Here is a 24,442-nt window from a genome sequence, read left to right as displayed (position 1 = left end):
CTTCTTGCCTCTTGTTTCATGTTTTGTTGCTTTGTTCTGTCAGCGGACACCATTTGGTGTTCCCACTACCGGCTACGGCCCTATTGTACTCTTCAGCCCCTTAGATCCATTTGTGGTCTCTTGTTGGACAATAATAATTTTATCTCATCTTCCAAACATTAAATGGTTCAAAATCATCAACTACACCCATCAATGGTAGATTTACCTCATTGCAAGCCTGTGGACCTGAAATTGAAGTGCTTGGACTCCCAAAATACTTTGCACCACTAATGGTACTAGTATACCACTTTGCCATAGGCCTTGACATTTGTGGGTATTGGATTACTTTAAGTTAAGTCCTAGTTAACTTGCTTGGATCCTGGATTTGGTGCGATGTGGGTTCTTGTTTTGAATCCCAGCACCTAGGCAGAACTTGGGCAAAACCCACCAGAACCAATGGCTGCAATTGTCCAAAAACAGGCTCTACATGTCTTTTTTCTTTTTTTTTTAAACATAAAAAGTGAACTAAAACCCTAATTTTGACCTCTAAAGCATGACTTTGGTTACTTGATGTTATTGCATTCTTCTATAAAGCATTTTTCACCATTCTTGCTTTGTTCTACAACTATAGCATTTTTCTTCAAAGGTCAACACTATGCCTAGCTTAGGCATGCATCGAAGGCTTACAAATTGTTGGGGAAGGCAGATCTAGTGGTCAAAGGTGAGTGAATCTTCGTTTGTTCATCTTTTCAATATAATTCCAAGTTTTTTTTTTTATAAGTTTTTTTTTAAATATTAAGTTTTAAATACTTCTTTATACTTTGTATGTGTATTAAGGGATTATAATGCAATTTTCTTCTCCATTTTTTCACAAGAATGCTTTGAGTTTTCTTTCCATTTTGGGTTCATTATTCAGAGTCAAACACAATGGCTAAAAGTGGAAGTGGAAGCTCCACTGATGTTGCTGGGAAGAACTCTTTTAAAATTGATACACCTTAACCACCTTGGCATTATACAACAATGCTTAAGGCATTACCTGGTGGTAGGAGATTTGTTTGGCGGTGTAACCATTGCAACATAGACTATTCGAGCTCATACTTTTGAGTAAAAGCTCACTTATATGCTAACCCCTGGAAAAAGAATGAAACCTTGTACAGTGATATGATGTAATAACCCCAGTTGGCTATCTCCGTAACAATCTCAATTTTCCTTTGCTAATCAATAATCTTATTTCATCAAACATTCGGCAGTCTTTACTATTATTGTTGCAAATTTGATAATCTGATTTTCGAAATTACACTGTTAATATAGATTGGCTTTGACTTTTAATTTGCAATCCAATGTGAATCTATAGCATCCCCAATAATATATATTGCAAGCCATACAACGCAGCTCTTGAAAATTGTAACACGACCCCTCAGAAATGTCACACAAACCCTTCTTAGGTGAACATGATCCTGCAATTGATAAACTGCTGCCCTATGGTGAAACAGAAGCCCTGTACCACTCAAATTGAACTCCTAGCCAGGACGTAGAAGCACAAAATTAATAATTCAGCCTTCAATTCATTCTCCAGAAACCAAACAATATCCTAAATATACTATAAAATAAAAAAAGTCAAAACAATCAGGACTACTTAAGAATGAATGATGGAATATCCAACAGTGAGGGGGTACTCAAGCATTTCAATGGAGCTCATACATTCCTCTATGTTGCCAGCATCATAAAAACTTTCACATGAGATGTGCAAGGGTACTGACATGGAGCCCACACATTCTTACTTCCAAGTGTATACGAATTTGCACTCAGAAGTTAAGGAATAAGATGAACTGCAGCCATTAATCCTCCCAGCCTCCTACACCCAATTATGGATTCTAACAAAGGAATGAATAATCAGCAGCACACTTAATATCACCAGAACACAAGATGCATAGTTTACAATGACCACAAGACAATATCATTAAGAAATACAACGTAACTCCTTATATTGAAGCTCCAACATTTTATTCACAACTGATTGATTCAGCTGCTCCTCACCAAATACCTTGACCATCTAAATATATCAAATTCGTTGAACACTAGGAAACACTAAAAACCAGTCTCTTCTATTTTAGAAAAAATCAAAACAGAACAAAGTAAAAATGAGCAGGAAAATTGCAGTTTACAGCTTTCAAAGTGAAAAAAATTGGATAATATAAGAAATATTGGAAAATATTTGAATCTGATTTACCACATAACACATAACAAAACATTTAACAAGAAAACATATCACTGGCCATATCTTATGTATAAACTATGCATAAAAAGTCAGAACAAAAAGCATTCTAACTTTGACAAGCAACACATACCAGTGCCCCTTTCCTTACACTCCCAAGAGGACCACGATATTTTCCATAACCTGTAACCAGAACTTTCATAGTCAGGCAACTTTTTTCAATTTTATCACAATCAATCACAGTTTATTAGCATTATTTAAAATATATATACACGAATGCAAAGTCATTGATGAGAGTAATTAAATTTCCAGAAAACTCTGCTCCTTTCCCATGTTTCTCCTCAGAAACCATTTGGAAAATTGTATCAACCCAGAAAAAGTCAAAAATGCTGGATAAGCAAAATTTCTCAAAAAGGGAACATTTTTGTATAATTTTTATGCAATTTTTAGCACATTCTATTCTGTAGGCATTTTTCAACGGCAATAAAAAGAAATTTTGTAGAAGACAACTCTTGGGAAATGAGTTTTAATATCTAGTTCTTGTGTTATATAAAGGGCAATTGTTACAATGAAATGGTATGCTAACAAAATAAATTTGATATGATGATTTACTTCCTCTGAAATGGAGTCAAGAGATGAGTTATGTTTCTACTGAACATAAAAGATTCAGTATAAAATATTAGAATGGAAAACCATAAAAGGCGAGATATGTCAAGCCTACCTGTTAATTTTCTTTAAAGAGTACAATACAAGCCAAGCTTTCATATATTATAGTAACATGGTTATATTGCAAGAAATAAACTAGCTTCGCTATAAGTCCCTCTTTTGAAGAAATTCAACCTTAAAGTATCATTAAATCTTAACAATTTTATTTAGCAACCTTACTCCTTCCTTACTTTAATTGCAATATTGCTTACATTAAATTAGTTCCTCAAATAACATGACAGTATCATTGTCATAAACAATGAAACTATTAATCAATCCCAAAAATTCTTGAAACATAATTGAATCAAAATTTAAGAGATTGGCTTCATTCTCCAATGCATCATGTCTTAATAAGTTAATTATATTGAACTGTTGCACCCAAAGGATGCATCCCCAAGGTCTTGTAGGGTTTCTCTGTCCAAAGACATTTGCGAAACAAGGGTACAGAGGCATAATGTTCCCTTCCCATCCCACTATTCTTTTTCTTAGGAGAGTAGACTTAAGGCATTTAGCTGCAATATTTGCTTTGGTATTATATCACCTTTTTAATGGCTTTGTTGCATTTGTCCCTGTGGGGAATTTTTCAATTTGAAGGAGAGTAGACTATGGTATTCAAATTGTTAAGATTTGAATCCTTACTGTAGTTTCACCATTCTTGTTGCAGTTGCACCATTCTTATTCACCATACTTGGAGACTTGCACTTATTCTCAGTTGGCTTACCTCTGTCATGTATCTTTATATCATTTGATATCCTTAAGGGACATTGTATGGTATTTGTACTTCGATTATTATTATATGCCTTGCAGCTTGTGCGGTGGATGTTATGTTATCGAGTACACCCTGTCCTATTAGCTGTATTTATGTATTCATTTATAGGATGATGTATTTGATATTCACTTATGGTTGTGGGACATTGTACTGAAGAGTAATCTATTTAATTAAAAAAACACGTATGTGATTCCATGAATGGAACCCTTGAGAAATGTAATCTATGCCTGTGTTGCATGTATGTGTATGTAATGTTATTTTCATTGTATTGCTTCCACACTATTATCATTGATGTTATATAAACTTTTAGAGAAAAAAATGTTCAATAACATAGTAACATGTTTAGGTTAATTTCTCTTGGGTTCCCTAGCAGAAGTCCTCCAATGCTTATTACTTTTTCACTGTACAAAGAGCTTGATTGTTTGTAATTAGCATCAAACATGAAAAATGCTAAAAAAGTAGAGTGTAATGCCCTTCACCTATAGTTTAATATTTAAAATACAATTTATCACTATAGAAAGCTTGCAATTAATTGAACAAGTGACATTATCAACAATTGGATATAAAAATCTCACTGGAAGAAATCTTGAGGGCTAGTTTAATTTGATGTAATAAATATTTGAGCTTCAGCAGATTTTGTTTTGTAATGTTAAAGATCTTATTCAAATTCTGTAATAATTGATTACCACGCTAAATTATAGATGTTTCTCTCTGCAAAATGTACCTAGTTCACACTGAGTTTGCTTGGGTCTGCCCTAACTTAACCCTAGTTTATACCTGGTTTGACCAAGGTTCAATACAGGCAAACCAGCATGTTATCCAAGCCCATAAGTGAACTGGACACGAACTAGGAACCGGTTTGAACCCTATTTGAACTAGGGTCTAGGGCAAGCAAACCAAACTTAATAGAATCTTCCACCAAAAAGAAGACAATTAATTGAGATAGGATAAAATTATTAATATCCAACAGGAGACCAAAAGGGCCTAAGGGACTGAAAAAACACAAGGCCACAGCGGGCACTAGGAGCACCAAACGGTATCCACGGAAAGAGCTAACAAGAAAGCAAAGAACAAAATCGAAGAAGACAACCAATAAATACTCCTCAAAGGTGAGAACTAATCCAGCATTGAAGGAAAATGTCCAAGGAGAGTCTGCGTTCTAGAACAAGTCAAGGAGCCACTGGAGAGGGAGCGACACTACTGAGTCAGACCCCTATGAGGTCTCACGGATCTAGTGTAATCACATGATAGACCGAGAGGCTGCTTCACACCACAGCCAGGAGACCCAAGAGTGAAGAAGGATGTGATGAATCAATCTGAAGGCTGTGAAGTCGGGAACAAAAGTTGCATAGTGTGATCACGAAGCTGCATAGCCTCCTGCAAACAAAGGACGATACAATTGATCAATGTATCTGAAAAAGGAGAGGGACTTGCGCTCTCTGAACAGGCAATAGAACCTTCTTCTGATCTCATAGTAAATAGGGCAGCGAAAAAGAAAATGGATCTCAGACTCACTGTCCCCCTAGGGGCAAAGGCAAGAGATCATGTCCTCGTTATCAAGGAGGTGATCAGTTTGTAAACGTAGCCAGTGAGAGCCCACTCTAAAGGATCCTAGAGAAATGTAGGTGGTGTGGGTCCAGCGACGAGTAAGGTACCATGGACGCATAGTAATCTTGTCCTGGATATCCATGTAGTATTAGGCATAGAAGGCCATCCTCGGGCGGAGCCCACTCAAAGGATTCCTCCAAGTCATAATAATGTACTACCTATAAATGTCATATGTAACATGCTCATTCAGGTCCTGACGAGAAAGGAGGAGGTGAGCGAGGGCATCTAGAGAAAATTAAAAGGGGGGAAGGCAATCCATCAAAATCGCAATCGAGCTAAGAATAATGGTAGCCAAAGTAAACCAGCAATGAGCTCTGCCAAAAGGATCAAAACACACAATTGCCTCAAGGGAGAAATAAGCAAGATAAGAATACATGTGACGAACCTCAGTGGAATCCAGAAAGCACTGAAACCGATGAAGAAACCAACCAAATCGAAGATTGTCTGCAATTTAAAAGAATGAGCCCCAAACTCAGCTAAGACGATAATGTGGGGAGTCGACCAATGATACCTACTAATGCACCAAAGAAGGAGGGTTTGGACTCTCTCAACCATAGCCCAATCATACTCCAAGAAAGAGGGCCCCCAAACAATTGACCCATAGAGGACGGACGGCCTAACCAAGGAGTCTAGACGGGACAGCTTGCTCATGATATCCTGGAAGTTGTGTCTGAATCACTGTCTCTCAAGCACAGGCAAGGAACTGAGCCCGTTATCAATTTGAGCCCCTTAGATGCAAATGGTTATTCAAAATCAAATACGAAGAAAACAATAGCATTAACAAGCATAAGGGCTAAACACAGAAAGAAGGGATTGGTCATGAAGTTGCATTTTTCCCCACCAGATCAGGACTATAAAATGTGTTTCACAATAACAATATAATTTGAATGGTAGGTTCATAGGATGGATATTGAAGTGTCTTTCTTAAATAAGATCTCGAAGAAAAGGTCTATATGATTCAACCTAAGGGGTAATTTGGACCTAGATAGCAACAAAAATCTTACAAACTTGCGAAATCTCCTTACAATCTAAAACAAACTCCTCAAGCTCAATTCGGTGAGCATTTCCTCAATCATGGAATCACTGAGAAGCTACATGGTCCCACTACCACAAAGAGTAACATGAGCATCTTGTGATTTGGATTGTAGATGTCAATGATCTCATGATCAATAGGAGTACTCAAAAGATGACAAAAGCAACTAAGAATGATCTCAAACAATCGTGTCATAAAAGATTTGAAGTACTTAAATTTTTATCTTGGAATAGAAGCATGGCAAAGGAAGAATTAGACTTGTGTAACTCAATGAAATACACCAAGATAATGCTAAAGATATTTAGAATGAAGATAGAAGCCCGTGCCAACACCATTGGAGACAAGATTGCAAGACATAATAAAACCCCCTAGCTGAATACAACTATTTATCTGCAACTAACTAGGTCATTTACCTAACCTAGACCATGCTAGGTATCAACTATCATGTTAGTTATCTTTTGAAGCTCATGCAAAAACTTAAAGGATTCACACTATAAAGCAACAAAGGAAGTCTTGAAATACACCTATGGTAAAGTGGAGCATGGCATGGAATATAAACAAAATGAAAATTTTATTTGACATGGAACACAAATGCAAACAATACAAGTTCTTTAGATGACAAGAAGTCTACTCTTAAGTTTCATCTTCTTCTTAGGACCTTCTCTAATATCAAGTGAGAGTTAAAAAAAACCATTTCTTGACACTCTTCCTCATAAGAAAGAATATTGTGTTGTAGGTAGAGTTGTTTGCAAACTAATATCATTACTTCGCATCTCAATGAGAGTGGGTGTGCCTGAAAACCAACTTATCATTTTGTTTACAAGGAGTGATGAACCTTATTTATAATTCAGTTTTTCAAAAGATAATCAAACATATTGATTTTCAATGCCACTAAATCCACAAACGTGCAATAACATGATATTCAAATCCAATTTAGTTCCACTTGACAATATCTTTCAAAAATGTTCAAAGATTTTAGACACTTCCTAAGCTTTACTCACAAGAAAATGGTGTAGTAAGGAGGAGGGGGGTGGGAGGGGGGCTTGTTGTTATAATATAATAAAAGTAAGACATTACATCATATTAGATACACTCAATTTTGTGAATCAATAATAATAAATTAATATTATTATTTCTTATAATGAGTTTTTATTTTCACTAACAAAGGAACTTTTTAGTGGATCATTATGGATGGTTGGAAAGTAATAATACCCTTTTTTGCAATGCTCCCTATTGGGACCTTCAGTATTTTATTTTATTTCTCCATTTACAAACAAAATACATATATTTTCTTTCATATTACTTGTATTTCTCAAAGTTAATATCCTATATATTAACTTTTTCATTCTAAGAGTCATGTATTTTCATAAATTATATATTAAAATTATCATATTATATTTGATAATATAATTATATTAATAATTATACTAATAACAAGCAAGAACCTACACCACAACGGTAATTTGTTAGCCTTTCATGTGGGAGGTCCTGGGTTCGAGTCTACTTGAACTTAACACATAATAATAATTAATAAAAAACAAATTAATAATAATTAATCTAGGCTTCGGCCCATTACCTATCAAAAATAATTTATAATTATACTAATAACATATATAATATTACTAATATAGATTATATCAATTATATTTCTTATTAAAATATTAATATTAATATTATCACATGTAATGCATAATATATTTACTTTATAAATTTATATTATTAATTTGAATGTTATATTTTATCGCTTAATATAATATTTAATTCGCATTTAATATTAATATATTATGCAATATTATAAAATAATAATAAATGATAAATATACCATTATTAATACTATATTATTAATAGGCAAGAGCCTACAACACAATGGTAAATTGTAAGCCTCTCGTTTGGGAGGTCTTGGGTTTGAGTCTACTTGAGCTTAATGCATAATAATAATTAAATTCAACAAATAATAATATATAAATAAATAATACTCAAGGTTTCAACCCATTACTAATCCAAACAAAACATTATATTATTATTTTATTTATTTATTTATTTAATTATAAGGATCTTATTTTGATGGGGATATGACATTTGTGCATATACGCAACCTTTGATCAATTATACAATACTAATTGATTGCCTCTTCATAGTTTGTTAATCACTACAAATATATATTAATTTAACTAAGTTTATAACACATGCATGTTATAATAAAAATTCACATAAAGTAGACCACCCATAAGGTCTTAGCCGACTGATAAAATTTTCAACACTAATTATATTGTTTTCATTCACAGAATATATAATTTACACGAACAATTAGGGTGTATACTGTGATTTTGAAGCTTTGAATGTTTTTCTACCTCTTAAAATCCATACATGTATTTGAAAATAGTAAAATATCCTACAAAGCCTTTTTTTTTTTTTTTATTCATTCCCTGGGCTGAGGGCTTGACTCGAATTGCGAAAGCTTCCTATGGTTGAGAACAAGGTCACAAAGTCCAGTCTCCTAGCCCATATGGTTCCGGTGGGTGTATTATGCTAGCATTACTGGTCACGCTAAAAATATTACCTGGCACATTGCAATTTATAGGGGAGCTTGCATTTTGATTGGCATTACCATTATGTAAAAACATAGGTTTCCAACTTCTATAAAAACTTAGCAATAAAATTCTAATATACTTAGCAATTTGTTATCTTCCAAATGAATATCATTGTTTTGTACTAGCTATTTCATGTCCTATTCTGTCAACAGCTTAGTTGTTGGATTCATCCTAGACCGGCTGGATCCAAATTCATGCTTGGATCCCTGAGGATCCGGGCAGGATCCTTGATTCTACCTGTGGATCTGTCAGGATCCGTAGGCCTGCCCGAATCCTTGACGGATCCACAGGCCAGCCCGAATCCTCGAGGATCCAAGCCACAGCCTAAGGATCCATAGGCAGGATCAAGGATCTTGCCCGGATCCTCAGGGATCCAAGACACAGCTCGAGGATCCTGAAGGATCATAAGTTTTCATTTTGTAATTCAGTAATTCAATGTGAATGTGTTGATTTTCTTTATAATCGTGAAAATAAATCAATTATCAAGTATACTAGATTTGTAGATTTATACTATGAAATGATTTAGTTTTAGAACTTTGTATATTTCTCTTATTTTTTAGTGTATTTGTGTGTGTGTGTATTTTTTAGTGTATTTTTTAGAACTATGTATATTTCTCTTATGAATCATAATTGGGAGGAAAAAAATCCCGAATCCACGGATACCCGAATTGGATTCGTTTCACGAATCAACAACTAAGGTAAATAGTCATGATTGCATGGTAGTAGGAAAACTGATTAAATAACCAAACTAGTAAATTTTCCAACTTAGTAACTTTAGCATGCAAACACCAATTATTTATTTTTCAACAGTGAGATCCCTGTCACTGAAGCATCTATGTGCAAGAAACTAATAATCATTTCATGCAAATAGTAACCTGGATAACAGTTGCCCAATCACCATGCCAACTCTACTAGACAACTAGTCTATATGAGTTGCCACCATCAAATTTTTATAGTGATGTCAGTTTGTATAAGCGAGACTGGACTACAATTGTTCCATCAAGAAAAGGGAGACCCTTTCACACAAAATTGCCTGTGTAAACCTCTGTTTCTGGACATGTTTCACAAGTCCTGGCCCCATATTACAGAGTAAACTTAAACAACAGAAAAAGCAATAGAACCATAGTTTATGACAAGAAAAAGACAGAAAAATGTTATTTGAAAATAAATGTGTGAAGAACTTCAGACTGGGATAGCTATGACTAGACCAAAATCATGTAGAAATTGGGCCAGAGAAGATAGTCTGCCTAAGCAAATCAGTACCTCTAACAAATGCCCTAGGAAACAAATGTATCATGAATCAACATTAGAGTATTGCAGCATTCATATAAATAAAATTTCAATACAAAAGAAGTTGCATTAGAAGATAACCCAACAAAACAGGTTGCTGAATAGAACAACATTTTAGTTGTCTTTCTCATTTGGTGTGGGTTTTGTTTATACCATTTTTTAAAACAATTGTATTATAATTTTTTTTACATTAAATTTGGGAAGATTTATGCCTAATATTAAAAAACATCAAATTATGTAGTATTTGGTGCAGTTGGAAATAAACTTTTTTTAGGCTGACATGGGTCCAATATTCAACGTGTATCCAGGGAGTATTGGATATGGGGATACGTGTGCCCAAGGAGGGCCAAAGGAGTTTCCGGCACTGTGTAAAAGAATGGTCATTATGTCATCTACAAGCTTCTGTACTCAATTCTCAGACAAGCGGATCCATTTCTAGCTAATAATCTTTATTATTATAAATGCAACCAAGCATTACGAAGCAGCGAACTGTGAGTTGGTAAAATTACATGCAAGCAGATTAAACTCCTCAGGTTGTCTAGGATAAGAAATAACGATAGAAATGCAAATATAATGTAAAAGAACAAGCTTGAAAACATACTTTGAAATGCGCGATGCATAAATCCAGTACCACGTGTATCAGCACTAAACACACTCCGATATCCCACAAGTCCTCTGAAAACGTCAAAATTAAATATTAACCAGTTTTTCTTTGTCCTAAACATTTCTTATTCATGTTAGCAAATGAATATACAGAATTTATATGGGCACTTTTGGTGCATCCACTGCTCATTCAGCGTATCTAAATGAAACGAAAAGCAAACTGATAGAAGTGAACAGTTTAATATGCATTCCTTTTCTATTTAGTCACTTCATTTATCTTAGTATTTTTGCTCATAATCTATTTTCTTAACTTTTTGGTTAATATTCATTTCCTAGAAGCCAACCATTTCATATAAACCTCAATTCACTGTTACTACTTGTATTAGCATCCGTAATAATATTTTTCCGAGTATAAAATTAATGTATTACAGTTCATTTTATATGGAAGCAGATTTAGAAGTGTTATAATTAAACTTTAGCTATCAAAAAATATATCTATTACTTAAATATAAATGCACATAATTGTTTATTTATCATTATTAAGTAGTTGCAGACTTAAGAACATTAAGATTACCGTCATTATATTGGATTGGGATCAAAAAAGAATAAATAGCATCTTTACAAAAATTAATTAGATCAACTCCAGCTCATTCATTTATAGTTAAAAAAATCTTGGAATAAGAATAAGTTTAATACTTACTTGATCAGGGCATTTAGAAAGGCCACTCTCACCCCACAAAGATTTTAGTGGCATTGGCTTTTGTGGCTATGACACAATTTCGATACTCTGTGCACAAGCATGATATAGGCTACCACACCATGCTTATGCACCAATGCCCTGACAAAGACAATTTTGAGTGCACTTTGTACCCTAAAATGGATATACTCTATGTGCCCCCTTTCTCCAATGTTGTAATGTCCCCATTTGTTGCCAGCATCAGAATTTCAGGGATTAGCCTAATATCGGATCCTCATAGGCTAATGAGGATGATTAGAGGGTCTTGTGAGGATCAATTCATCTCCAACATTCAAGGATTTATGGATTTGGCCTTTGTTCAATATTATTTGGACTTGATTTGCCATACTTACTATGTATAGTAAGTCAGGAGTAATAGAGATGGACCCTTTCTATTTTTAGAAAGTGCATTTGGTCACATGGGGAATTATGAGGAGAGATTCCTATTTCAGACGGCATGGCAATCAGATAAGTATTTCAAGAGATTAAAGTTCAAGTGACTTAAGTGATTTATTTAAATATTTTAATGTTATTATAAAGTTATAAAGTAACTTATAATAATAAAGTCACTCTAATATTATAAAGTGCAAATATAAAGTTACTTTATGATTTAAAGTCACTTTATGAAAAAAGTAACTTAAGTGACTAAAAGACGAAATAGTCTGTTATCCCACATTGCTAAGTTGTTCGTACCTCTCCTCATTTCAAAGTTATAAAGGAAAGCATTTGCATTGCACTTGTTACAAATATTATGCAAACAAAAGGTTGCTTAAATGTGACTGGTTCCTCTTGAGGACGAAACCCCTCGAGATGTGTGAGAAGTTGGATGTAGACCCAGCGTCTCAGTGAAAGTTCTGATCAGAAACAGGTTAGTGAAATCAGACTTCAGTTAGTTCCAGTTTTCAAAGTAAAGACTTCTAGCATTTCTGGCATTTTGGAGCAACATTTATACAGAGAAAGGTAACCACCTGCTACTCTCATTCTACGTTGGAATACCAAGACTTAGCCGGCTTCAGTTGGACATCCCTAAAACATTAAGGAGCCCCGACCAGTACTGTATCAGTACAGGTCTTCATGTGCTTATACAACTGCTATGCCAGTCTGTATGGGAGCATAACGATCAGCAGCAGCAAATGGGCACCCTCCTCCAGCATGAGTTTGCAGGATTGAGAATGGGAGTCACACGATAACATCTTAAGAAATGTTCGTTTACTGTCATCTGCCAACAGTGTACCTGAGCTGAAGATTGGATGGTATATGGTTACAAGTGCAGTCGAGCCTCTGGCAATAGTATTCAGAAGTCACACAGCTCTACAGGAAGGACAAGTCTTCCATTAATATAAGTATGGACGAGAGAAGAAAATCAGGAAGGAAATTCGCAAGCAGCAGGTCCCTCACACATACAGCTCAGGTTCATTTATCGTGTTGATTTATTTTGGTATTCCTGCAGTTTTACACTTGTTGTACGCTCCATAATTGGTTGTGAGTAGTGGCACGTTGTTGGTTATATGCACATAATAATATGTAATGCAAGGAAGAGTTTAATATATATCAGACTTATCTTGTGAGTTTCATGTGATTTCTTTAATTCATATGGTCAACATTCACCAGCCCCACTCTCCTCCCTAATTAGCATTTGATCAGCTTCTACCTTGCCATCTGGGCCTGAGTATTCTGTGGATCTCTGCTAGTAATCAGAAAAGTATTGTTACAGTAATATCAACATTTATAATCTGGGTTACACACCAACTGTCTGTTGAAATTCCCCTAGATACTACAATTTTGCACTATATACCGTTATGTGTTATAACTTATGAAAGAAAATCTAAACATATAAACCATAAGAATTCCGAAACAGAAGTTTGCTGAGTGAGGAGGTATTTTGTAGACTTGTAGCACTTGTTGCTATCGTTTCTTTTGCTGTTCTGTAAGAGAAAAATGTTCAATTTCAAGTTTAGAACAGAGATTTTCTTGTTGCCTGAAGACAGGATGCAAAGTGTTGGTAAAATGAATTTCAAAGATAAGTGAATATTTCAGAATGCTATGCTCATACAAATGTTTGACAGAATGCTTATGCTATGAACTTGAAATTTGTGGTTTAATATTGGCTCAGTTCTAGTCAGGGTTATTACAAATGTACACAGCCCAGCAAACCACCTTCCTTGAGTGGCCTCCAAGTCTCACATACAAGCTTTATATAAGCCTTAAGGAGTTGATATTGCTTAGCACTATATACTGAACCCATTTGTAAGACAATCTTCTGAATAGGGAGGGCATGATGCTTGCATGAGATCTCAAATAGGCCCGCCTATTAATAGAGATCAAGAAGTAACAGAAAATGGAAAATAAAATGAATTTGCATGATGCAATAAGACTGTGCTCCGGGGGAAGTGACCAGCCAGCATTGATGCATGCTTAAAATACTGAATCTACTGAAGCTCATCATTATGGAGTGATTGGAATAGGCAGGCTCTCAACTGGACATCTACATGCTTCTGAGATCATGGGAGAGTTTCTTATCACATATGCATATAATGGGTCATAAGTTGATACACACCATTATTTGAATGATAATTTAGTAAATTTAAAAGGACTTGGGCACATTCAAAAGTTCCAATACTTGAATGACATTTCGAAAACCACCAAAATTGCCTGTGTCTAGGCCGGAAATAACTAAGACCTAGCAATCATTTATACTTGCACTCTTCTTGTTGTCCTGGTCACAGAATACTTCACTAATCTACCTTTTTGAATGCTTCTGAACATAGTTACCGGAGTCGATGAAAAAAGGACTTAGGCAGGTTCAAAAGTCCCAACTGTAACCAAACCATGTAAGTTCTTTTTTAAATGACTTTTCTAAATCATATATAGAAAATAGGAGCTGCCCCATTGGCAGCACTTTCCTGTCAAAGGAAAAAAAAAAGGTTTGAGCATGGGCAAAAATGTGGTCATGTAACAAGGCCACTAAAACAATTTCAGCTGCTGTAAAAAGTGTTTGAGTGGCCTTGTTGCAAAATAGAAAAACCAAGTGTCCCAAAGGAAATTGAAACCGCTCTTCCATCCCTTTGTGTGGGAGAAGTTTCAAATCCTTTATACAGCTAATTTGCTCATCGTCAAGAATAAAACTATGAACTCTATGCCCTGTAAACAGTTCCAAAGAAGGATTCTTGGTAATTGTGAAGGAAGCATCAATAGTCAAGACTGTATTAAAGGTAGAATGATGACTCTCAAGTTGACAATGGCTAAGGGCAAAAGTCAGGCACATTGAAGAAGCAAGTGTAGAATTGTTGACATGTTGTTGGCATACTTGAAAGCCTCACAAAGGCAATAAGCCTGTAAATTTGTGATGACATTGGTGGAGATGGAAGAAAAAGCTTTACTCTTCTAGAGTTTTCCCACACTGGGTTTGTCTTGGCAATATCCTTGTGGTTACCTTCTTAGCATGTTTTGATTAGTTCAGTTTTTTGTTTCAATTGCACACAATTACTCTACTGTTTCAAGCACTTAAGAAAGCTTGTAATCAATATGTTAAGCAACATACAAAAAGAGTGCTTTTTCATAATAGCACATAGTAGTTACAGTCATTCTAACACAACTTCTGAATTAACATATTCCTTGCTGCATTGCTGTTCTTCAACCATATGTTTGTGGTTGCATAACAAGGTATAAAATATGATATACAATTAACATAAGCATGTCTGTGTGAATGTAATCAATTGCAAACTGGATATATAATGTACATCACAGGTATGGAGCATTTATGTGGCCCTAGATTGCTGTTTTGATAGCATATTACTTAATAATGACAATAAGGAAAAATAATATGTACTGATAAGTTATGAAATAAAATACCTGTGCTATTTAACAATTATTTCCCAGAATATATTTCAGGAAATGTTTTGAGAGTCAACCTTAGGAAGGGGATTACAAGGTATCACTCAAACATTTAAAGCCCAGATAGGTGTGCCAGAAACTCAATATGGACAAAGCCAAAGAATCTAGAAAAAAAAAAGTAAAAAGCCCAAACATGAGTGCCTACATTATTCCCTCTCCTAACTTCTCAATCAAGTTGGAAAGAAGTAGAATAACACCAGGAGAACAAACGATAAGGAAAAGGATCCAAACTACAGCAGATTGGAAACACTTGAAGTATTTTGCAAACCAAAAAAAAAAACCTTAGCCCCCTATTTTGCAAGTTTCATAAGATCCTGCTCAACTTCTTGACGAAAATTGAGCAATGCGAAGGACATGCCAAGTCAAATGAGGAGTGGACCATAGTTACACCACCCTGGGGGACGGGGGGACAGCGAAACGGGGGGACAAGTTTCCGGGACGGGTGGATAGAGGGGCCTTAATTTGGGGACGGCGGGGGGACGGTGGGGGGACGGCGGTAGGGGACAAGAGGGGTGTATATATCTATGCATATGGTATTTAAAAATGTTAGTTATGAAAATATGTATTGCAATATAGGATGTAAAGATGTAAAAGAGTGAATACTTGAAACATTGCATTGAATTGGAACATCGAACATTAAACATAAATAGTTGAATTTGCAAATAGTGAATAGTAGGATGTCCCCCATCCTCGGTGGAGGTGGTGGAATCTAGTGGCACCGCTGGGGACGGGGAGACGGAGTCCCCAAGTCTCCGGTGCGTTGAAGTCTCCGAGACGTCGGGCAAAAAAGGGGGGGACGCGTCCCCGTGTTACTATGGAGTGGACTGAACTTGCAGTAAGCAATTGAGCAAGTGCAATGATGAGGACTCTTGCAAAGTGGCCGTTCAAATTTCAAATGATTTATACCCCAATCTTGGTATGTGACCATTCTTGATAAAAGCAATGCTACAAATTTCAGGGGGAAAAAATATTAATTAAGCTACATTGCAATGCTTGTATTAAAGGAAATTTCACTGGGTTTAGTGTTCACCTCTCCTATGTACCGGAAACAAGATAAAAGCAATGCAACAAATTTCAAGGGGAATAAAAGATTATAATTATGCTACATTGCAATGCTTGTATTAAGGGAAATTTCACTGGGTTTAGTGTTCACCTCTCCTATGTACCTGAAACAAGGGAGACCAATTTCTACATAAATCGATTGGGAGAACTGAATCATGAATTTGAATAGAACAAAGAGACTCTTCGAATCCACATTTATCAAAATTGCCACCCTTTCTCAGAATACTACAAGAAGCAAATATGGGAATGCTTGGGAGATGGATCTTCAAAGATAAAAGAAGACAAGAACAATTAAATGTGCAGATTTTCCAAGAACATGAGGAGGCTGATAATGCTGTATTTATTTTCCAATAGATCCATGTGGTTTGAATCTCCTTACAAGCATTCACAATAACTCTTGAGAAAAACTTCTCAACAGGATAATTTGACAGAGGATTTGAAGAAGACAGAGGCAGGCCCATAGTCTTCATTAGCATTGATACATAAACAAATAATAGACAGCAACTGTCTATTTTTTTGAAGGCATGGACGATTCTCAAAAGCACAGATATACAGATTTCCAGTTTCAAATTTGGAAGGGTTCTGTATAGTTGATCAAACAAAAAAAATATAGTGCAACGTGCCCTAGATGCATCACACGTCTGTAAATCAGCAAGCTCATTGTTTCATAGTACGATATGGACATAAAATCTAAAATTTGTGTTATGTGCATGTGTTGAACTACAGTTTTTAAGGACATTGGAAATAATTGAAGTCCAATAAGCGGCAACAACCTCCATACACTTATCGTATAAAGGTTTGATAACACCCCGTACTTCAGAAATCTGCACAATGATATCTGCCTCTACAATATATTCATAATAAGTATCAGAAATCTACCTCTAATCAATATGAAGTGTTCCTTTCATTTACAAACAAGACCACAAGAACCAACACAAATCACAATCATCCCCCATGTCTTTGCCGATCAGTCAACCTTAGGCAATACAAGACTGGTAGGAGCACTTCTTGCTTATAATCTCACCTCTACATGTTTCCTTCTACGAAGTCTAGAAATATGATAATGTTTATGATTGTGCATTATGAGTAAGTTTGTGGCCAAAGGTGAAGATACATGATTGTCGGACAATAAACAATTGGTACTTAATAATGAGTTTTGAGGGAATGTGAATTATATATTCACTCATTAACAACTATCGTTCAGGTAATTCTACATCTTGACATAGTCTCCTATATGAGCAATTTTCCAATGTGTGTTATCAACTGAAACGAATTCATAATAAGGACACCTTGAGATTCTGTAACCAACATCGTAAGCCAATCTGTCTGGTAGAGTTTGGACAAAAAATACCCCACTGCACATGAAATGATATATAGTTAATTGTCTATGACATGTAGTGAGGCCAAGTAGGGCAGCTCATAGTGATGATGAGATGGACTTCATAAAAGCTATAAATCGTAAAACAAATGAGAAGGCACAAAAGCTTTGCTCAAAGTGGATAAAATTTGAATGATTCAACAGCTTCAAATGTGTTACGGAAGAGGATTGGCACAGCATTTTCAAACATGGCCAGCCTGTAAGGTCCCCTACTTAGCCAGCATTAGTTAATCAGGGATAGTTTATCACCAGGTCCTTGTAGACTACCAAGATGTATAGTGGATCCATGAATTGGTTGTTTCCTTCTTGCTTCAAACAGCTTGCTAGAACGGAATGGGAGGCATCAGTTACTACCTTTAAATATTTTAAGTTGCCAAGTCAAAAAAAAATAGTTTAAGTAATATTCTCTCAAAGCAATGTGCACTTTTAATATGAGCAAGGTGATAGAAAGAGAAGCTATGAGTTAGGCACCTTTCTTGGAGAGAGAAAGGGGTGCTATGAGTTGACGCCTCCTAGGAGACAGAAACATGAGCCACTAAAGAGAGGTTAAAATTAAAACTAGCTAAAGATGGTACATTAAAGGAGTGCTTAAAAAGAAAAACCTAATTAGGAGGCATGAAAGAGAAGGCTTATAAACATAACTTGGAGTCGTGCCAATGTTATGCTTTGTTATTATTTTCATATTGCCTCCGAAGAGGAGCTTGGCTAAGCCTAAAAGTTTGGAGCAGCATGTGGAGATGGAAACCTTCATAGCTCATCACATCTACAATAGTGAGAGATCTGCCACAGGCGCGTGAAGGAATCCAGCTTTAAGGATTTCAGTTGAGCAACAAGGAAATCAGTTTTTGAAGTTTTTTGCTGGTTATTTCTGAGTGAGCAGCTTGCTTGTCTAGTCACAGCCTTCTTGTCTTCACTTTGGAGTTCGAGAAGCCCCATAGTTGCTGTTCAGTGCTGGTCCACAATAGTCTCTTCATTTTCAACAGTCTGGAGCAGGGGTTTCATCTGTTTCAGTGGTCAAAGGCGTAGTAACAGGAAGAAATCACATTCAGATTAGATCATACAGCTCCCTTGATGCAAGTTGATGCTAGGCCAAGTCGCCTAGGTTTTGATGTCCCCAAAAGTGGACTGCCCTGTTGAGAGGGTTTTAAAGTTGGAGAGGACAATTTCGAAGGTGCTGCAAACAATTTTCTAAGTGTCCTAAGCGGCTTCAAACTTGGTGTTTCTAGACCTAAATGACTGCTATTTAGGAGACCTTATTCATCAAATTTCACAAGATAATTTAGGTGTCTCATTTATATGTTGTTTGCTCAAATTTTTAGATTGAAGGGGTGTAACCGGTAACTGTTGCAGTCTGATATTTCATATCAGATCCAAGCTATATTGTAATCAGACTCACATCAGTATCAAATAGAGTTATCTGAAATTAGTTTATTATTATTATTATTGGCAAAGACTGGTATATGTCTATAGTGTGTTTGTTTATTCATTTGCATTGGAAAAACATCCTACAATCACACAAACTTCAGTACATCGGTCACGGATTAAATAATACAGTGGTTTTATGTGTATATATTTGACAATTTTCAGGAAAACAATTCTGAGTTTCTTGGACAGGATAGGGTGGGCATCTCAGCACCAAATGATTGTCATCCACCCCCTTTCTCAACTAGCTAGTACATTTACAGTGTACAAAAGTAATAAGCTAACTAATCCAAGAGCAAAGAAAAAATTTGCAATACATGGCGCATCATGTCTCCAGAATTGCAAACTATTTGCATATTGAGAGTCTGTTGCAGCATTGTGGGATGTCAAACCCCAGGATCAAAGACAGAGAAGAGTGACAGGTGCAACTAGATTTGGTTGGGGTCCCAGTGGAGCAGGCACACGATTTGAATTCTAAAGGTCACACTGATGAGGATAAGTATCTATAGGACATGGAAGATAGTCAAATGACTACTCATGATGATCATAATTGAGGTCTTTGCTCCAATCTTAACACTTTTTCATTTTGTTTTAAATGCATGGTAAATTCCAATCATGCTCACAAATACCATGGTTATAGTTTGTCACAAATACATACTTTGGAAAAACAATGGAATATTATGGCCCTAAAGTTCAAAATGAAGTAGGTGACCTATGAGGAAATTTTGGAAGAATCCTTACTAGAGCTAGGCGACACAGATTAGAAACATTTTAAATTATTATATTTCAAAATATAATCAATATCTTATATTTCAAAATATAGTCAATATTTTAAATATTATCAGTATATCTATGGACATATTATATTATATGTCCATTTTAACCAAAAAAATGCAATAGTGCACTTTGGTTAAAGGAGTTAAATAAATCTACCAACCCCTGGTATCATAGCTGGCTAGAAGAAATATGAAAGACAGAACATGAGATGCAAATTACAAGAATAGGATACCATAAACTCAAGGATATATATGTTTAGAAATACATCGAGAACACTAAGTTTGAACTAATCTGATCCATGACTTAAAGATTGTCTACTTTTTTGTTTTGCATTTGATATTCTTCTTTTCGTGCTCTTGGATAAATAGAGGTGTTTTTTACCAATGATACATAGTCTCAAGCTCCTTCTTGCTTGCTATAATAACAATTTCTTTAAAACATACCAGCTAAAGGGCTCTAATGCAAGGAAAACCAATCAAAAAAGTCACACCTTGAGGGACATATCAAAGACATTCTTGTTCGTCCCTCGGCTCCTGCACAAGGACCCATGTCTATCAAGTCACACCGCCTGTGTGATAAAGCCTCCATAACAATTCCAACGTGTTCTTCATCCACCTTAAATTTTGAAGTGTATAATTAGAATACAGAAAAAAGACCAGATATGCCTTTTAATAATTTTCTATTTCCATCTTAAATTAATTGAAGAAATCAACAATCACAAGTTCAATTTTGAATTATAGGCAATATCAATGTTCACAGTGAAAATACCAAACCTCAATGGTGACTTCCTCCAAAGGTTCAAGCCTTTCCCCATTCTCAATTTTGTACCTGAAAAAAGAATTAGAAAAAACAATCAAGTGACAATTAAAAATAATCGTAACATTTGAAATCAAAAGAATTTCACACAAATAAACTTGAAAACAGCTTTACCAATGAGAAATTAGCAGTAACAAATATTCCGATAATAAGGAGTTAATGTACTTTGAATGTTTATATTAAATTTGATCAAGATATTCCTCATTAAAAATCTCAGGTCATAATAGTTAACAGAAATGTTGATCATATTCTCATCATTATTGGACAATAACAAATCCTTGTCTATCCTGTTTGAAATCCTTGCTGAATTGCCATATACAGAAAATACAGACTAGAAGTTTTGAAATGTAGCATAAAATGTCATTTAAGGGCTGCAGAATTTGGTTTAGAATCATAATAGTTTACTGATACTATGAAAAGATATCTCAATCTAAAATTTGTATCTGTAAATCAAGATTGTTCCAGAAGAATCTGATAGACACCAAATTTATAGAAAATTATTTCACACAAACAAAAAATAAATAAAGATACCGCTACAGTAATATCTAAAATGTATGAAATCCTTATTCCATTAACCCTGCATATAAAGAAAGAAGTAGATATGGAATTCTGCAAGGCTATTCCCTTCATCGCCATAGTTATGTAAGATATTAGATGCTCCTGCAGATGGGCCTTTAGAAAAACGTCTTCCATATGGAACACTTTGAGAGTCGCAAATAATGGAATCATTAGCATATTACTTGTATTAACACAAATCTTTATGTTATCTCACACTTTTCTGACTCCACAGCCAATTTGCTATAATGCTATGCAGATTCCGTAGATAGGAGGTCTTCCCAATTGGCGGGCAAGCCCGTCGCTCTTGCCCATATACATAATAGAATAGGGTGTGCACTAGTGAACTTACATGTTATCAGTCACCTCACTGGGCAATAAACAAGTATCAATCTGTGGCTATGTTTAGAAAACTGCAAATCAAAACACCATCGCTAGAGAAGTGTTCAGAAAGGTTAGATTTTATTAAAATGATGTTACATCCCTTCCTAGAAGACTTTTAAAAGAACTGTAATAACCGTTTCATGGGAAGCATGAAGTATTGAATTAATTATGTGGATTATGGAAATAATGATGTTGATAGATATAATGATGAGGATTGTGGAAATAATGATGTTAATTGATTTAATTGTGAGGATTATGGAAATATGTAATGATTTAATCATGAGGTTTAGGAATTAATGATGATGATTGAATTAATAGCGTTATGTACTGATATGATAATCTAGATGATTATGTTAGATTGGAATAAATGTAACTGTGGCTAACTTCTTTTCCCAATGGATGCAGGAGATCATCCTCGTGAAGGGAGGGAGAGTACAATCAGAGAGTGCAGATGTGTGGAGGAAGGTGGAAATTGCCATCAGAGCACGAACCTGTGGCTAAGTACCTTAGTCATCAGGACATAGAGCTATGGTTTTGTTTGCCTTAGTTTCCTATGGTTGTGGCTAAAATGATATTCAATTATAAACAAAGCTGAGGAACACTTCTCGAATAGAGATTACATGCAAAGTTTCTAAAATAGAAATGAAAGGCAGAAAAGAAAACAAACCTTTTAAAATAAGATTTAACTATGAAAAGGAAAGCTTCTAGCTGAATGACCATTATAGAAACATTACATAATCATTTTAGCAATGGTAGGTTTAGAAGTTGTTTTTAGTCGGAATAATTGTGTTTGGTACTTGTTATAGTTAGTTGGGCGGGATAGTTAGAAGGTGAGGGAATGTGTCGGTTGGTTTCCAACCAACCGACCCTTCTCTAAGTATTTGGAACGTTGTCAATGTACTTATAGAAGTCCAACCAACCAACACATTCCCTCACCTTCTAACTATCCCGCCCAACTAACTATAACAAGTACCAAACACAATTATTCCGACTACATTGTTTCATTATCCTTGAGCTAACTAATTAATAATTCATTGTTAATAACACTGTTCATTGAGATCTCCCGTCATTGATTCAATGGAGCAACCTCAATATATATACTTATATATGTTTAAATACAAGCATATACGAGCATATCTATATATGTATTTAAATATAGATATATACAAACTGTAATGTCCCCTGGAGCTGGTACATGTAGACCAGTATAACCATAAATTGTCCTAATTTTATTATACTTGAACTGAATTGCTCAAGATGTATTAATTTAATTTATGCTACTTTAATGTGAATAAGAAAACTATATAGATATAGATATAGATATAGATATAGATATAGATATAGATATAGATACTACTAGATGAGAGTTCTTACTGTCCATGATCATTACATTCATGCTAACTTTTATTATTCCAGTTTGAGAAGGATGTTTAGAATGTAACCAGGTTGCTTAGACACAAATCTCAATAGGTTTCCCTCAAAGTTTTACGGATCCAAGCCCTTTGCCTATTTTGAAACCAATTGGCAGGGTTAAAACAAGCCTCTCCCTGAATGCATCTTTGTCCTTCCTTCTCAGACACTCCAAATAATAATAAGTCTAAGCATGCATATTATTTTTTACATTTTAATTATGTTTAGCAATTTATTTAGTGGGAATTTCCAAGCTCCTGTACATACCTGGTACAGAAACGTGTATGTACAGCAGTTTATGCCTGTCCTCTAAGAATGACTGTTCTGAATTTTTTGTCAGTATTGTACTCCCTTTCCACCATCATATTTCTTACAATATGTGTATTGTGTTCTTCTTCTTCAATGATCGTTGCCTCCAATCAAGCTGACGTTATATGTTCCTTTGTATAAGGGATGTGTCCCTTGCTGCAGTCTTCCCTCATGGCCTATCTGAACCAACCCCACTAATATGTTTGCAGGTTAAAGTTTGTTTTGTTAATGTAATTCACTGCGTGCATGGCTGGTCACTGAGGGGTTTTAATATGGACTATTAGTTTAATATATTGTGGCAATGTCCTTGTTGGGGATTTACGTTGTGAAGTGAACATTGGCATTTGCATGGAAGAATATTTTCCATTTATACAAATAATGTCATGGGAAACTTGGGAGCCAATATATTATATTCCTAAAAATATGAGGTCATCCAAAGGAAGATAATTATTTGTTAGCGACTATTGTTTGTAACATTGTTTCAGGAATGTTTCTGAGTACTCAATGGAAGAAATAATATATCCTGAATAACTTAATCATTTGAAAAAAAAATTGGGGAGGTAAGCTTCTACTGCTGAAGGAGTAGACGGCATTATCTATATTGGAGGATAATTAAAAAGAGTATGAATAACTGCCCTTTCTGCGTATCTAATTCCTTGATGCCGGAGGTCCTATTGTCCACCACAGGTTGCAAAGGAACATTTTTTACATTGAGCCCTGTTAAAAGATATAAGCCACTTCCTTTACACATATTCATACTTTGAAAACTGATTTAGATAGAAACATCTCTACAAAAACTCTCCAGATTAGTGATCTAACATTATTCTTCCTTACCCATCTGTGACTCAGAGAGAATAGTCTTCACTTTGCAGACTCCCACTAGTACCTGCACTAATTTAAAATAGA

General features: G+C 35.2%; 1 protein-coding gene across 1 annotated transcript in view; it reads right to left on the bottom strand.

The window, feature by feature from the left end:
• The window catches only part of EMB2785 (elongation factor family protein), a 212,989-nt gene that overhangs the window by 41,413 nt on the left and 147,134 nt on the right, over nucleotides 1–24,442 (bottom strand). Inside the window, exons 11-14 of the mRNA XM_089792717.1 lie at nucleotides 20,836–20,890; nucleotides 20,553–20,677; nucleotides 10,792–10,865; nucleotides 2,328–2,377 (exon numbers count right to left, since the gene is read on the bottom strand). Coding sequence (XP_089648843.1) covers nucleotides 2,328–2,377; nucleotides 10,792–10,865; nucleotides 20,553–20,677; nucleotides 20,836–20,890 — 304 coding nt within the window. The remainder of the gene's footprint in view (nucleotides 1–2,327; nucleotides 2,378–10,791; nucleotides 10,866–20,552; nucleotides 20,678–20,835; nucleotides 20,891–24,442) is intronic.

Source organism: Cupressus sempervirens, chromosome 7 (assembly GCF_028749045.1).
Source record: "Cupressus sempervirens isolate cs-2001-9-10 chromosome 7, ASM2874904v1, whole genome shotgun sequence".
In the NCBI taxonomy this organism is placed as follows: Eukaryota; Viridiplantae; Streptophyta; class Pinopsida; order Cupressales; family Cupressaceae; genus Cupressus; species Cupressus sempervirens.
This window is presented reverse-complemented; position numbering and strand designations above follow the sequence as displayed.